Source organism: Sus scrofa, chromosome 8, assembly GCF_000003025.6.
Source record: "Sus scrofa isolate TJ Tabasco breed Duroc chromosome 8, Sscrofa11.1, whole genome shotgun sequence".
Taxonomy (NCBI): domain Eukaryota; kingdom Metazoa; phylum Chordata; class Mammalia; order Artiodactyla; family Suidae; genus Sus; species Sus scrofa.
This window is the reverse complement of record NC_010450.4, coordinates 118,388,585-118,405,390: the sequence shown is the minus strand read 5'-3', so window position 1 is coordinate 118,405,390 and position 16,806 is coordinate 118,388,585. Positions and strand designations below refer to the sequence as shown.

General features: G+C 45.9%; 1 protein-coding gene across 1 annotated transcript in view; it reads left to right on the top strand.

The window, feature by feature from the left end:
• Positions 1-14,381, top strand: part of NFKB1 (nuclear factor kappa B subunit 1) — an 87,918-nt gene extending 73,537 nt beyond the window's left edge. The window contains 9 exon segments of the mRNA NM_001048232.1: positions 3,843-4,044; positions 4,487-4,656; positions 4,981-5,083; positions 8,002-8,126; positions 9,436-9,502; positions 9,819-9,991; positions 10,984-11,082; positions 11,085-11,163; positions 13,790-14,381. Coding sequence (NP_001041697.1) covers positions 3,843-4,044; positions 4,487-4,656; positions 4,981-5,083; positions 8,002-8,126; positions 9,436-9,502; positions 9,819-9,991; positions 10,984-11,082; positions 11,085-11,163; positions 13,790-13,947 — 1,176 coding nt within the window. The 3' untranslated portion in view covers positions 13,948-14,381.

Below are 16,806 nucleotides of genomic sequence, written 5' to 3'. Positions count from 1 at the left end.
GGCTAAGGGACACACTGTTAACAGGAGTTGGTGGGGGGTTGTTCCTGGGTTTCCACTCCCCAGGCTGCTCCCTCCTCCTCCCGTGGGCTCTTTCCCTTCCTGCTGCCTTTCCCCAGTTCCCATCTGTCTACTGCACAGCCTCCTGGACCTGCCCCCTCCTCAGCTCTCTTGTGTTCTCCTCCCCTTCGCATGACCCAAAATGACTTCCCAGGCTTCCTTGGCCTCCATGGTATGCTTGGATGCCTGATTCGAATATTTCTCTTACCCTAAAAATATGGACAACCATCATGTACAATTATTCACACAGTAAAGGTGCCTGTTCCAAATTTAAAAGCAGGTGGTGTGAATCATTTTTATTTCCCCAAAGCAAAGTGCTAAAATGTTTAGCTCTTGATAGATTTTTATCTGAGAATAGGTGTTTCCCAATGAGGGAAAGTAATGATTTCCCGCTGGATATAAAGCATTAGGCTGCTTCTTTGGCTGTCATCCTTAAGATCAAAGGAAAAACGAAGTTGGGGATTCTTCACTGACTCATAAAATAACTAGAATGAGGTCTAATTTTAGGTACATATTTAAGGGATAGCTTCTTCAAATTTTCATACTGTTTTGGGTGCTGCTGGTATTTGGAAAGTCATTTGGCGCATAAAGCTTGATTCTCTCAGGCTTTGGACTGATTGTTCCTTTTCACCATCACAAGTGAACAGATCAAACTAGAAATGGGACATTGTCACTTCTCAGTCCTCCTTTCAAAGACTACTTAACTTCACTGCCTATAGGTCAGATTCAAGGAATTGCATGTTTTTCTGTTTATAAATAGGACCTGCAAAGGGCACTGCACAACAGGATTAGTAGTTGTGATTTATTATGTGCCAAACTCCTTTCTGTATCATTCAGTTACATATATTGAGACTGTCCAGTGTGCTGGAGAGAAAAGCACTGAAACCACCACCTTGGACACTTTTCTGCCTCCTGATGTGGGGACTCCTGGAGACGATAGGTCCATTTTCCCATCTGACACTGTTCTCATTAATGGGCAAGAACTGAGGATCCCCTGGTTTGCCTTCCAGGCTTCAAACACACACCCAATGGATACTTGTGTTTGAGAACTAGAAATCCACTAAGATTTAAGCTCTCTTTAAGGTTCTCTGTTAGCTGTTGTTAATAGGAAATTACACAGTTCTCTAAGTGTAATTTGGATTATTTGGCAGTTGTCTTAAACATTCTCCCAAAATACCTTTCACTAATCTTAGTACATTTCTGTGACCATCTGTCATGATCATATCTCTCTCCCCACCCACCCTCTAGAGAAAGACACACCCAGAATAATCCAAATGCATAGAGTTAAGATTTTTCTGAAAATATTTCTGAAATCTATTCCCTTTAAACTCTTTTCTCCTCTCCCATTCCCTTTTCTCCAACAGAAACGACTCCATTATGTTTGGTAGCAGTTGCTTTTTTGCATATATTCCTATAAAACATTAGTTGGGGTTGGGGGCATGTATTTTTCATGTTTTTAATTGTTATATATTCATAGGGATTTTTTTTTTGGGGGGGGGGGGCATGTGAAAGTTGTTGGGCCAAGGATCAAACCCACACCATAGCAGCAACCTGAGCCACAGCAGTGACAAAGCTGGATCCTCAACCCAGAGTCTACCAGGGAACTCCCTATATTCAATAATTTTTTAAATGATACATAAGGGTATACATTACAGAATCAAGGTTACCCTCCCTGGCAGCATGTAAGTCTCCGTGTCCCACTTCCCAATGTAATTATTGTGTTTATAGTAGGTACTTTCCCAGATAATGGCTACATAAACATATATTCTTTAAATAGGCATTTCAGCATACGCTCACCACAATCACAATTATATTATTCACAACTGCTCCTGTTCTGCATAAACGTTTTTCTCAAGTTTTTAATTTGATATAATTATAGATTCATAGGTAGTTAAAAAAAAAAAAAATGTTCCCAGAGGATCTGAGTGCCCTTACCCAGTTTCCCCCAGTGGTAACATCTTGTATTACTTTAGTCCAGTATCAAAGCCAGGGAATTAACATGGATACAATCCACGGATCTTATTCGGGTTTCATCAGTTTTACAGGCACTCATTTATGTATGTCTGCATAGGTCTTAATGCATGTATTTTTAAAATGTGTAAGTGGCTTTATGTTACATGTCACTATGTTTCTGCCTCTGCTGTTCGTGGGTTTATCCATGTATCTGTGTGTACAGCTAGTTCATTGTTTCTCCTCCTGAAGAGGATCCCGTAGTATACATCTTCCACCTATTAGGTACCGGCTCCCCAACAGTAGACACTTAACCAGCTTTGTGCTTCCTACTGCCAAAGAATACCACAGTGAAGAGCCTCACCCGTGTACCCTTGAGGATTTGTGTCACTCAGACATATAGGCAGGAGTTGGCTTTCTGGGACATTTGTATCCTTGGCTCTGCAGAATGACTGTGCAAGTCCACGTGCCAATAGGCACAGCATTAAAAGTTCCTGGATTCCTACATTATATAATTGTTTGAGATATAATCCTGGAGTTTAAGATCTAAAACCCGAACTATCATAGAAAACCTTTAGTGAGACCATGGGGGTTAAAAAAAAAAAAAAAAGTTTAACTCATAGTAGGAGAGTTTTGTATGATATGAAAATTGTATTTAAACTACAGATAATTTTTAATCTCTGAATGGTATAAGGTCTTTTGGATCTTATTTCCAATCTCATCCTCTTTCCTTTTCCCATCTCCCCAGATAACATATCAGGGGAATAAACACAGCTTTTATTATTTCTTGAGAGGAAGTGGCTATAGTATCTAAAGTTTTGGTGACATGATTCATTTCAGGCCAGGGTATAGATCTAAAGAATGAAAAATAAGGGCAAGAGTAGAAATTTTGGGGAAAGAAATCCTGTCTTGTTTCTCTTCTATTAATCACCGTAATGAGAGACTTAGACGGCACAGGCATCTTTCATCCTGTTCTCACGTGCCGTACCCCAGCCAAGATGTTGGTGGCCCACCTGTTGTCATTGTTACAGCCAGTAACTGCTTACTGGGAAGGAAAGTTTAGACAAATTGTCACCAGACAGGCTGGATTTCACAGGCTCTTTTGAAGTCGATTGATTTGTATTAAAATGTTTGGCTGTTCTCTGTCAGTGACCTCAGTTCTTTGAAAGATACTTTTGTGATAGTGTTTGTCTTACTCATTTTGAAAACATGCAGTTTTCAAAACATCTCATTTACATTGGCTGGGGTGGTTCTTTTGTCCTAGTTATGACTTTGAGAATCCGCGTATAAAATAGGGGAAAGAGAGTTAGTCCTACAGAGATTAGTCTTGTGGAACCAGTCCATGAAACAGTATTTTTTTTAATTTAGCAATTTTTTTTTGCGTATCAGTATAGAATGATGGCATGCTTGTTAATTGATTTCTATTGGGTAGTTCATTTAAACTTCTTCAATAAAAGCATAGTCTTGATTTGATTTGTTAACATACAGATTTATCAGCTAAGGTAGATCCCTACTAGAAATTCAAGAAAGCTGAATTTACGAGTAGATGTGTTAATGTAAACAATCAGTGGACTATAGTGAGAAATAAGAGAGCTATTAAAGATTGTAAATATAAAAATAATCTTGATAATTGAGTAAGGGTTAGTCTGGTGTATATACTTCATTAGCATATGATGTGAAACAGAGAGCAACACGTTTGCAAAGCTGAGAAGTTAATCTGGGAGTAAGAAATGGCTTCTCAGTGTGACTCCACCTATTGCAGCGACAGCTAATAAGCCAGTGGGGTGCATGTGTTTGTGCCACTGACCATCTGCTGCCCCTTCTCCACTCCACAGACACCCTTGCACTTGGCAGTGATCACCAAGCAGGAGGCTGTGGTGGAGGACTTGCTGAGGGCAGGGGCCGACCTGAGTCTTCTGGACCGCTTGGGTAACTCTGTTTTGCACCTCGCTGCCAAAGAAGGACATGATAAAATTCTCAGTATTTTACTCAAGCACAAAAAGGCAGCACTACTTATCAACCACCCCAACGGTGAAGGTAAGAGACAATCACCCATCGTGTTTCGAAACCTTCTGTCTGCCTTCTAAACATTGGCGGCTCTCTAATAAATGTGTGTCATTTGATTTGCACCCCAAAGTGCTTTCCTTAATCACTTCGAATTCTTCATCTCATAGGGAAATTTCCATTGCTCATTGTAGCTAATTCCTTTTAAAGAACATTTGGAATAGTTATGAGGAGGAAAAAGCAGAGGCCTGAACAAACACTGGTCTTAAGGTGTAGAAAACATCACTTATTCGAAGAATGTTTACGTGCTCTCAGGGTCTTCTGAGAACGTGAAAGGGGTCTGTGGGGTGAAATGCAGAGCTGGTGACTTAAAGCACCTGTTAAGACCATCTGGAGTAGAGATTCGGTCAGCACTGGACATGCTGACTCCCAGCAGCCTTCCCTCCCCGTGACTGTCCCTGTGCTTGGGCTGCAGGTCTGAACGCTATTCACGTGGCCATGATGAGCAACAGCTTGCCGTGTCTGCTGCTGCTGATGGCCGCGGGGGCCGACGTCAACGCCCAGGAGCGGAAGTCAGGACGCACAGCGCTGCACCTGGCCGTGGAGCTCGACAACATCTCCTTGGCGGGCTGCCTGCTCTTGGAGGTGACGGATGCACTACTTTGCCCTTACATTAAATTCCCAAGAGGGATTTAGGAAAATCTTACCAAAGAATGATGTCATGATGTCAGTAACAGCTTACCTCCCTACATTCAGCTCTGTGCAGTATCTATATGAGGCTTCAGGTGCATGGATGAGCAGCTCAGGCTTTCCTGGCACTCCTTGCCCAGTATCCTAACTGGGGATTTCCTCAGTGGCAAAGCCTGCCCGAAATAGCAACTGGGCTGGTAATATGTCCGGTGGAGCCATGCAGTGGGGACAAACGGGAGAACCTTGGACTAACCCTCGTCTTTGTGGGCCTGATTTTAGGGTGATGCCCATGTAGACAGCACCACCTATGATGGAACTACACCCCTGCACATAGCGGCCGGGAGAGGGTCCACCAGGCTGGCAGCTCTCCTCAAAGCAGCAGGTAAGGCAGCCTGGAGGGCAGGGATGGAAAAATGTCATCAGGAAGGCAAACCCAGCCACCAGAGAGCAGCCACGCCACCTTCTGTAAGCAACAGGCCTGCTGTGGAAAGGCACGAGTAAATAGAAGTTCTCTGGCAGATCACATTTAACTGCCAGAAAGGCACTGTTTGGACTAGTAATCCTGGGCTTCATCCTGGCAGTCATGTTGTTTTTAATTCTCCAGTTCACCTGTTTGTTTTGGATGGGGGTTAAGTTGACTCCCACGACAAGATATCTTCTTAATGTTGAATTGAATTCCTTGTAGAAATCAGAGCAGTGTCAGCCTCGGACATAGTACAGATCTTCAGAAGGAAAAGTTTATTGGAATTAGAAACGATTTAAAAACTTTTGCAAGAAAGGTCTCTGAGAAGCTGAAGTCATAGGGAATAAAACAAATAGCCTGTCTGTTGAGGACTGTCATGTGCCAGGCAGGAAGAGTTGCTGGCTTTTGTTGTACAAGGCACTTCACATGCACTGTCTCATTTCATCTTAATCCACAATTACCCTTTGAGACAAGCCCTGTTATTATTCCCATTTTATAGCTGAGGAAACACTAGTGAGACCCTGCATTCTGGTTCCAGGGCCGTAGTAAAGGGTGGAGCTATGAGTCACACTTTGTCAGCCTAAACTTCCAAACTTGATTCTCTCTGCTGTGTTTCTCTCCCCTCCCTCGTTCAAGGATTTGCAGGTGTTATTCCAACTCAATCATCTCATCCTGTGAAATATAGGAAAATTATTCCTGCTCATCCTTGAATCTCTACTGCTGTGTGTATTTAGAACCTCAAAATATGTTCTTGGTATCTCAAAGCCATCCTGGCATATTTGAATTACCTAAGAGGTTATTAACATTTTTCTGGAAGACATATACTTCAAAAATTCAAGAAAAGAGCGAGTCCAGAAGAATATAGGAACCTTTTCTTTGGTGGCACCACATTTTTCAGACAAGTAAAATCATATCCCAAATAGGCAGCAGCCCTTTTTCTTTTGTCAAGTTGACTTTTTTTTTTTGCTTTTTAGGGCTATACTTGCAGCATATGGAGGTTCCCAGGCTAGGGGTTGAAGCAGAACTGCAGCTGCCAGCCTCTGGCACAGCCACACCAATGCGGGATCTGAGCCACGTCTGCCACCTACACCACAACTCATAGCAACGCCTGATCCTTAATTCACCAAGCAAGGCCAGAGATTGAACCCGTAATCTCATGGTTCCTAGTCGGACTCGTTTCTGCTATGCCATGACAGGAACTCCTGGTTTGTTGGGTTTTTTTTTTCTTGTTTTTTAGGGCTGCACCCGCAGCATATGGAAGTTACCAGGCTAGGGGTACTTTTCTATGAATCAGAGCTGTCACTGCCAACCTACACCACGGCCACAGCAACACTGAATCCTTAGCCTACCGAGCGAGGTCAGGAATCGAACCTACATCCTCATGGATCCTAATCCGGTTCGGTACTGCTGAGCCACAACAGGAACGCCTGTCAAATCAAATGTTCTCGTCAACAAGAGACAGTGATTGCAGTGTGTATTAATAGTTTGTGGCGTCACTGGTTATAATTAAGAAATGCCTTCAGACAAGACGCTATAACCCTTTCAAAAATGCGAAGTCTCAGGGTAGCCCATGAAAGGAGTAGCAGGTAGCAGTTTTTCTATTATGTAAATGAAGACACTCAGAAGAAAAACCTTGTCCTGAGATCAGAGTCATGAAGAAGGTCACTTAAGGAACAGGCAGGTCAGCTCCCTCCATTTTCGGTCCCAAAATTGTTCCTCTGAGTTTATCCACTGTTTCCATGGGCAGACAACACTTACTGCCTCCCAGGTCAGGCTGGCTGCACGTGGGAGAATGGAGTGAGAAAGGGCGTGGAGGAGTTCCCGTCGTGGCACAGTGTTTAACGAATCCGACTAGGAGCCATGAGGTTGCGGGTTCAGTCCCTGCCCTTGCTCAGTGGGTTAAGGATCCGGCGTTGCCGTGAGCTGTGGTGTAGGTTGCAGACAACGGCTCAGATCCCGCGTTGCTGTGGCTCTGGCGTAGGCTGGCGGCTACAGCTCCAATTCGACCCCTAGCCTGGGAACCTCCATATGCTGCAGGAGCGGCCCAAAGAAATAGCAAAAAGACAAAAAAAAAAAAAAAAAAAAAAAAAAAGAAGAAGAAGAAGAAAGGGCGTGGAGAGCCCCTCTTTAGCACTCCCTACTACTGGAGTTGTCACAGGGGCCATGTTCTCCCAGCAGGACTAAACTAGTTCCTCTTCCCCACAAAGGAGGGCGCACCAAGCATCCTACTATTCATTAGGCGGCAGGCTAACCACTCACTCATAAAAATTGTCTCTCAGCCTTTGAGAAGTAATTGCATGACTTTGGGGGTTTCTTATTGCTGGTTCAGGAACAGACTGGATTTTCCAAGATTGACCCTCACTTTTTCAATAACTACACGTGGTACCAGAGGGTTTTCTCAGTCTTTTGTGTTTAAGGATCAGCGCTGTACCCAGGAATACACCAGGTAGCAAGCAGGTGAAGAGGCTGAGAAATGCACCGCACCAGGCATCAGTTTGAACATTTACTCCGGGCAAGGCGCCCTAGTCGCTGTGAACTGCCGTCATTATTCCTTGGTGTAAAGAGGCATTGTTCACTTGAAAACTATCTCACAGAGTTAAATGTCACTATATTCTGGGTCTTTTGTTTTTGAAAGTGTCCTTGGCCACATGGGGTATCATCAGTCACCTTTACCGTCCAATTACGTTAGAATTTCAAAGCAGGTCTCTGGATGTTTCAGTAGAAATGGGGCGTATATATTTATCAATAAACCTGTTGAATCTATTTATAGACTGACCTCTGCAGGCACTTAGATGTAGGCCAGATACAGGTTTACCTAACACTGTGTAACTCCACAGGAGCAGATCCCCTGGTGGAGAACTTTGAGCCTCTGTATGACCTGGATGACTCGTGGGACGAGGATGGAGAGGATGAAGGCGTCGTGCCTGGAACTACACCTCTAGACATGGCCACCAACTGGCAGGTAAGGGTGGCTCCTGGGTGCTGGTTATTGCTGAGGCGGCTCAGGGTCCAGGGACATGAGAGCAGCTGGTCTTCCTGGGCCTTTACTCCCCAGAGCACATGCCTGTTATTTTTTAAGAAAGTCTGTCAAGGGCCATCTTTACTTGAAAAGCCTATCCAGGAGAGATCTAGGTCAGCCGAGTTCTGAGTGTCAAAGTGTTCAGTTATGAGAGATCAGAGTTCAGTTATGAGAGACGGTTAGATGGGAGAAGACCCAGAGTCCACAGTACCAGGTACCCCTACTGAACTCACACCACACCCGTTCCCATCTCAGATTCTATAGCCAGGATAAATGCTGCGTTTTCCTTGAACTTTGGTGAGTGACTTCTGAACCTAGAAAGAAATGGGGTTTCTTCAGAGGATTTCCATAGATATAAACAGTCGTGAGTAAATAGACGTCAGCCTTGCCCAGCACTCCACTGACCTGAGAGCTGAAGGTGAAAGCAGTTCTGAGGTCTTTGGGGCCCAGAGAGGAGCCAGAGGGAGGTGGTGGGCGGCACACCCATCTCCCACCAGAAACAGACTTCCTCGGGGCACGCGCTGCTCTCCGTCCCAAGTGCGCATTTGCCTCCTTGTGGGCGTGTGGGTTGAGCCGAGTGACCCTGGCAGAGACCACACGGTTCTGCCTTTACATTGAGTGCCTGGTTTTCCCAGAAGCCTCACCACAGAACACAAAGATAACCCACTTCAGTGACCCCACGTCATCCTCACCCCGGTCCGCCTGCTGCTGGCTGTCGGCAGAGAACCCAGACGCAAAAAGGCTTCCATAGCTCTAGAATTTTTTTCTCTTAACCTAAGACTTTTCTGGCCCCCTCAGTTAAATATAGATGGGCCAGAAGGTTAACCCCAAGCCTTTTTACCAGGGAGGAGGGGCAGCGAGGAGCACAGGCTGACAGCCGTGTGTGGGCTCGGCCCTCGGCCTGCCTCGCAGAGAAGCATCACCGCCAGCGGCTCTCTGAGCACAGAGCACACGTGCTGATGGGGTGGCCTGGCCTGCCCTTGCCCCTCAGAAGAGCCGTGGCCCTGGCCGTCTGTGAAGTGGGCTGGGTGCTCCTACCTGCCTCAGACGGCTCCTGCAGAGACCGCCTCTTGGCCCCAGAGCCCCCATGGGGTGCTCGTGGTCCGGAGGACAGTAGCGACTCCTCACGCCTCCATCCCTCCGGGACGAGCCCCTCCTGAGGGGGCATGCTGGATTCTTAATCACGATGAGGCAGATTTCTGTCTTGGTCCCTTCAGTGTGCAACGTTTCCCCATGTTTTTCTTCCCGACAGGTATTTGACATATTAAATGGGAAACCCTATGAGCCAGAGTTTACATCGGATGATTTACTCGCACAAGGTGAGTTGTGGGAGGACCAGGTTCCCTGAGCCACTCTGGTCTCCACCCTGTCACTGGAAGAGAGTGAGGGGAACCGGCAGGTCCCAGGGTGGACGGTGAAAGGCACAGCCCTTCTTCCAGAACCAGGGATCCTGGAAGCGTGCCAGGAGGAGGTGCAGTCGTGATCCCCGACAGCGGGTGCTGCTGCTGCAACTCCCCTGGGCTCCTGCTGTCTGTCAAGGGAAGGAGCTCCACGGCGTCCAGGGTGCGGCTGTGGTCTTTCCCTCCACAGCGTCTCTGGTCAGTGGGGACAGTCATGTTTCTTCATTTCCTTCAGGAGACATGAAGCAGCTGACTGAAGATACAAAGTTACAGCTCTACAAGTTGCTAGAAATTCCTGATCCTGACAAAAACTGGGCTACCCTGGCACAGAAATTAGGTCTGGGGATACTGAATAATGCCTTCCGGCTGAGTGCTGCTCCTTCCAAAACTCTCATGGACAACTACGAGGTAACATATCCCTTTACACCATTGACTGTGTGTGGCTTTGTTAACATACTGGCCAGGGCATAATCTCCTTTCCCCTCCCTCAGGAATGAGGAAGAAGATTAGTCGTGACCCATGTCCGGGGACAGTGACACAGGCCAGGGTAAAACCCCCCTTCCAAAGGTAGATGATTTCAGATACCTTGAGTTACTCCCCTATTCAGATACTTTGAGATGTCCTGCAAAAATTCTACTTAGAGGAGTCCCCATTGTGCCTCAGTGGTAAGAGACCCCACTAGTAACCATGAGGATGTGGGTTAAGGATCTGGCATGGCTGTGGCTGTGGTGTAGGCCAGCAGCTGCAGCTCCAAGTCTACCCTTAGCCTGGGAACTTCCATATGCTGCGGGTACCACCCTAAAAAGCAAAAATAAATAAAAAATAAATAAAAAGTTACTTAGCACGTCAGAATAGTCACAGAACTTTGATCTCTCTGAACAAAGATGATAGAATCAACGTCATTGCCTTCCTCTCCCCAAGAACGTGCCTTGATCACATGTCAGGACATGGAGCCAGCTTTCTGTGAGGTGACTCTTAGGACCATTACCTGGTGATGCTGTAATTTCTAAAACGAAAAGACAGAAAAACATGGGGTGAAATTACTTTCTACTGCACATTTCATCTTTAGCTCGTTTCTCAGTGGTTTTGAGAGCTTCAGGGATACTGTGTCAGCTTCGCGCTGGGTCGTTCTACTGCCTCAGCACTTTCTCTCTGCTTACTATAAAGTGCTTCTCTGTGATTTCCTGAGTGGTCTTTGAGCCCAAACAGGAAACTTGATTCAAAGACAGTGTATTTTTCAGATGCCCTCCACCCTGGCCTTCCAGCCCCCGCCAACTGTCTCCCTGGAAGAGGCGGCAGGGCAGGGGATGGGGTGTGGTGTTGTGTGTACAGCCTGCCAGGTCGTTCCTTGCAGGAGTTTGAACACAGGAACAGACACTGTCTTTATTTCTGTCTCACAGGTCTCCGGGGGGACAATAAAGGAGCTGGTGGAGGCCCTGAGACAGATGGGCTACACTGAAGCCATTGACGTGATCCAGGCGGCCTTCTGCACCTCAGGAACGCAGCCACCAGCCCTGTGAAGACCACCTCTCAGGCCCACTCGCTGCCCTTCTCGCCTGCCTCCACAAGGCAGCAAATAGGTAAAGGAAAAAGAAGAAACAGTGGAGATATTCTCCTGCTCTCCGGGGCGGGTGCCTTCAGTCTCGGGGGGCGGGGTGGCACATCCCCCACCATCACCTCCTGAACGTGCTGTCCACTGCATCTGTCTCCCAGCCATGGCAGGTTCGACCCCTTCCCCCCCTTGACACTCCCATTCAGGCCAGGGAGCAGCCCCTGCACAGCCACGTGGACACGAGTCACTTAGGTTCACAATAAAGTCTAAAAACGACATGTGGGCGAAGGTACATACCCTTTCTCTCACTTCTTAAATCTGCAAAAGAGAGAGAGAAGAGATGCACAAACCAGTGTTTATAGAACCAGGACTGTGGACTGTGCCGTGGTTTCCCACCAGCTGCTCCGCCTGCTCCTGCGTTCATGACACTGACCCAACATTCCACCTTGAACACCTAACCTGATGGACAGATCTCAACACACCAAGCCTTTTTTTCTCTTTAAGTTTATTCTACCACTCTCAAAACAGGCGTTTCATACTTTCTCCATCTAAACTAACACCCCTTCCCTCTCCTTTCTCATACACTGTCATGGCATCACTCCACAGAGAACATAGAACCAACCAGAATTCGTTCATCTTTGCATCAGCAAACCTCCAGCTCCAGGTGCCTGTGCTGACCGCAGATGAAGAGCAGCCTCTCACCCCCAACCCACCCCTTTTGCCTGTCCACATCCGGCTCCCCTCATTCTCACCTGTTTCTCTCTGTCTGTCTTTCTCTCTCATGCATTAGTGGTTTCCACTCTCCCAGCTGGATGCCATTGGAAGCATGCTATTGTTTTCATCATCTTTACAAAATAAAACAGAAAAGGAACATCCCCTTTAGCTACAGCCCAATTTTTCTGTTCTCCAACCCAGCCAAGCTCTCCAAAAAAAGTTGTCAAGTTATTCTTTCCACGTCTTTGCTTCTCTCCTCCCCTCCCCAGGCTCCATCCCCACTGCCGCTCTGGCACCTGCTCACCATCCTCCTCCTCTCAGCCACTTGCAGCTCAGGTGCCCCCTCCCTCTGCCTCAGACAGTGTCCCCCCCACAGACACACACTGCCACCTCCACACTCACCCTGTGAAGTCGCAGCCTCCAGAACCCCGGACTCGGCACCGGCCTGGGTGGCAAAGCGCCACCGTTCTCCAGGAGCTCATGACCTGCCCAGGAACACTCCCTGGTCCCAAACTCGTGCTTCCAGCCCATCAGGCCTCCCTGACTGCCACCACCACACTCATCCAGCCCACCTTCAGTTCTCACTTGGCTCCTGTGGCAGCTCCTCATCAGTCCCCTGCCTCCTATGTGCCCACCCACTTTCACCCATTCTCTACACAGCAGGTAGTGTGATTCTTTTAAAAATGCCAGGGCTGTTGTGTACTCCCCAGTTCATTCATCCATTCAGCAGAGCTCTACTGAGTGCATCCCACGTGCCCGGCACTGTTTGAGATGGAAGGTGGGCAGTAGATGACAAAGACCTTGTCCTGTCTTTACCGATTTTCTCTTTCAAACATCACTTCCACATGCCCTTCCTCCCACAGGTTCCTTCTGCTCCCCCCACCCAGGCTCACTATTCCAGGCTCAAGGCCTTTCACTGCAAAGGTCCTTACCTGTCTGGCTCCTTCTTGCCATTCAGTTTCAGCACCAGTGTCACCTTGTTGGGGGTGGGGGAGCTTTCTAGGGGAATGAGGACAGGGATTGTGCACACACGTTAGAAAGGAATGAGGTAACACCCAGAAGCCACCCACACTTCTTGTCTCATGATCTGATGCTCCTTCCGCACAAAGAAATAGGTAAATACTTAACATCTTTAAAAAGCATTAAGTTCCCTGATTTGTAGTTATTTTTAAAATACCTCACAGTTCCTGCACGTAACAAACTCAGTAAAGATTAAGTAGTTGAATAGGTCAGTCAGTAACAATAGCCATGTCACTGCCATCAAGGTCTTAATATTTTAACATTGGAATTTAATATACAAGAATATAGCATCTTGATTCATGTGTGTTAGACTTGTTGCTTTGGGCCCTTTATCCCTATAGGAAATAATTCACATTGTTCAGATCTCTAAAAACACTTCTCAAGGAGAATGTGACGTAATTGTCCAGTAGAGACTCATTTTCATCAAAATCACTATTTTGTTTTTGAGGCAGTGTGTAGTGTTTAACAGCATATGAAGCCCAGAGAAAGATCTCTCTCTCAGTTCCTACTTCTGTCACCAATGTATTTTGCTTACGTTCAGCAGTTTCCCCAGCCATAAAATAAGTAATACAGTGGGTGGAAAAATACACTTAATTTCTAAGAAAAAAAGGTACACTTTGAATCTAGAGAATTCAGATGGATTCTGATAAACATGAGGCTAGATTATAAGAAAGACAGGTGAAAACACTGGGCTAATTTTGATGTTTTCACACTTTTTATATTACTCGGTGTTTTCTGTCCCCACCCTACTGTGAACCATAGCGCCAGATGGGGGCGGCATAGGTGGGACAAGGTGACGGGTGGAGGCTCATAGGCAGAGGCAGAGAGACCGCACCCAGCTGGCTGGCAGATGCACGAGCTCGAGCGGGCCTGGTCTCCATCCCTGTGCACCCCAGTGAGCCCATGCTTTCTCCCCACAGACGAGCTCCGGGATGACAGCATCTGTGACAGCGGTGTGGAGACGTCCTTTCGCAAACTCAGCTTCACAGAGTCTCTGACCAGCAGCAGCTCATTGCTAACTCTCAACAAAGTGCCCCACGATTTCGGGCAGGAAGGACCTCTAGAAGGCAAAATTTAGCCTGCTGGCAGTTTCCAACACCGCATAAACCAAAGCTCTTAGATTCTTCTGCATTGTCTACGGAAGGAAGATTAAGTGCATCCAGAGGTGCTCAGAGGAACCCTGGCCTGCCTGAATGGTTCTGGATGTAATTCAAGGCCTTTTAAACATGACATCCTTCTTGGTTCTAAATGAATTTTAGTTCAATTCACTTACAGCTAGTCTACAATCACAGCCCCTGGCGAGGCCGACTCCTCGTTGCGGGTGAGCTTTACCAGCTGCTTTCTGTTGTTATTGCTGCTGTCCCTCTGCTGTGTCTCCACTGCTTGTCATTAAAAGTTGTCACAGGGAGTTCCCTGGTGGCCTAGCAGTTAAGGATTCAGTGTTGTCACTGCTGTGGTGTGGGTTCCATCCCTGGCCCGGGAACTTCTGCATGCCGCGGGCACTGCCAAAAAAAAAAAAAAAAAAAAAAAAAAGTCACAGTCCCCACCTGGTGTTCTTTCTAGCCGTCCACCGCACAATTGTGCATTCAGATTAAGGATTATGAAAAGGGATATTTTAAAGTGAGAATCACTTGATGTATGATAAAAAAAAAAGCACTCTGCTTTTTCGAAGTAGTTATTATCTCTATGATTTGAAAAAAGAACATGTACATGTTAATATTTAAACAGGGTTATAATCAATGCCGAAAATGGTATTTCCCCCCTTTTCTGCATTTTGCTATTGTAAATATGTTTTTTTAGATCGAATACTTTAAAGGAAAAAAAATGTTGGATTTATAAATGCTATTTTTTATTTTACTTTTATAATAAAAGGAAAAGAGAATTGATGACCTTATTTTGTTTGATCTCTACAAATACTTCTAAGATTTTTTTCTCGTATCACGGGATCATTCCACAGCCTGGTTCTTACATTCACAGTGCCCTCTGAAATCAATCTTTTGATCCAGAAATGAAAAAAAAAATTATCAAAAGAAAAATGTTTCAGCCTGAGATGAAAGCTTGAGGTTTGTCAAATCCTTGCTGGGCTTGTTTCCCATGGGCTGTATTACCTCATCTTCCTCCACCTCATGCAGAACTGTTCCCCTTCAAGCCTCAATGTGTTCTCACTGCCCCTGTGATGCATAAAGTATTGAAACTTCTGCATAGCAGAGGGTCTGGGACAAGAAGCTTTCCAGCATGAAGCTTTGCTGAACTGCTCTTCACTCAAAGGGTTGAGAATAAGGGAGAGAGAAATGAAAACATTTGCACAAGGTGCTGTGGCAGACACTGTGATGTGCAACCAAGATCCTTCTTCAGCAAGGGACTTGTCAGCCCAGCTGCTGAGGGCACACTAAACCAGTCATTCAGTGTCATTTCAACAGTCTTCACCAAGTGTAGATTCCATCTCAAGAAACCACTGTCTTTGATCATCCATGAGAAGTAACTCTTCATGAAGTTTTATTATAAGATTGAAGCCATTCAGTCACATCTTCAGGCTCCACTTCGAATTCTAGACCTCTTGCTGTTTCCACTACATCTTTCCTCCAATGAAGGCTTGAACCCCTCAAGTCATCCATGAGGTCTGGAATCACCTTCTTCCCAACTCCTGTGCATGTTGATATTTTCACCTCTTCCCATGAATCATGAATCTTAATGACATCTAGAATAGTGAATCCTTCCCAAAAGGTTTGCAGTTGACTTTGCCCAGATCCATCAGAGGAATTGCTATCTATGGCAGCTTTAGCCTTACAAAGTGTATTTCTTAAATTATAAGACTCAAAAGTCAAAAGCAGCTCCTTGATCCACAGGCTGCAGAATGGATGTTGTGATGACATGAATCTCATTGTACATCTCCATCAGAGCTCTTGGGTGACCACGTGCGTTGTCAATGAGCAGTCATGTTTTGAAATCTTTTTCTCTGAGCAGTAGGTCTCAACAGTGGGCTTAAAATGTCCAGCTAACCATGTTGTAAACAGATGTGCTATCATCCAGGCTCTGTTGTTCCATTTATGGAGCACAGGCTGATTCGATTTAGCATCACTCTCAAGGGCCCAAGAATTTTCAGAATGGTAAATGATCATTGGTTTCCACTTAAAGGCACCAAGAGCATTACCCCCCAACAAGAAAGTCAGCCTGTTCTTTGAAGCACACACTGACTTCTCCTCTCTAGCTAGGCAAGTCCTAGATGTCGTCTCTTCCAATACAAGGCCATGTCATCTGTGGGAAAAATCTGTTGTTTAGTCATTTTCTCATTAATGATCTTAGCTAGATCCTCTGGATAGCTTGCTGCCTTCCTTCGTCGGCACTCACTGCTTCACCTTGCACTTTTATATCATGGAGATACCTTCTTTCCTCCAACCTCTGTTAGCTTCAGACTTCTCTTCTGCAGCTCCCTCACCTCTCTTAGTCTTTACAGAATTGAAGAGTTAGGAACAAGAAGGCTTGCTCTGGATTCAGCTTTGGCTTAAGGCAATGTTGTGGCTGGTTTGATCCTCTCTATCCAGCACTCTACAGCTGTCTCCCTATCAGCATTAAGGTTCTTTTGCTTTCTTATCATTTGTGTACTTACTGGAGTAGCACTTTTCATTTCCTTAAAAAATTTTTCCTTTGCATTCACAACTTGGCTGTTTGGTGCAAGAGGCCTAGCTTTCAGCCTGTGTTGGCTTTTGACACGCCTTCCTAAAGTTTAATCATGTTTAGCTTTTGATTTAGAGGGAGAGACATGCAACTTTTCCTTTCACTTGAACACTTAGAGGCCACTGTAGAGTTGTTAATTGGCCTGATTTCAAAATTGGTGTGTCTCAGGGAATAGGGAGGCCCAAGGAGAAGGAGAGAGAGACAGGGAACAGCCATTGTGTGGAAGCATTAGAATGCAAAGAACGTTTATCAGTCAAGTTCA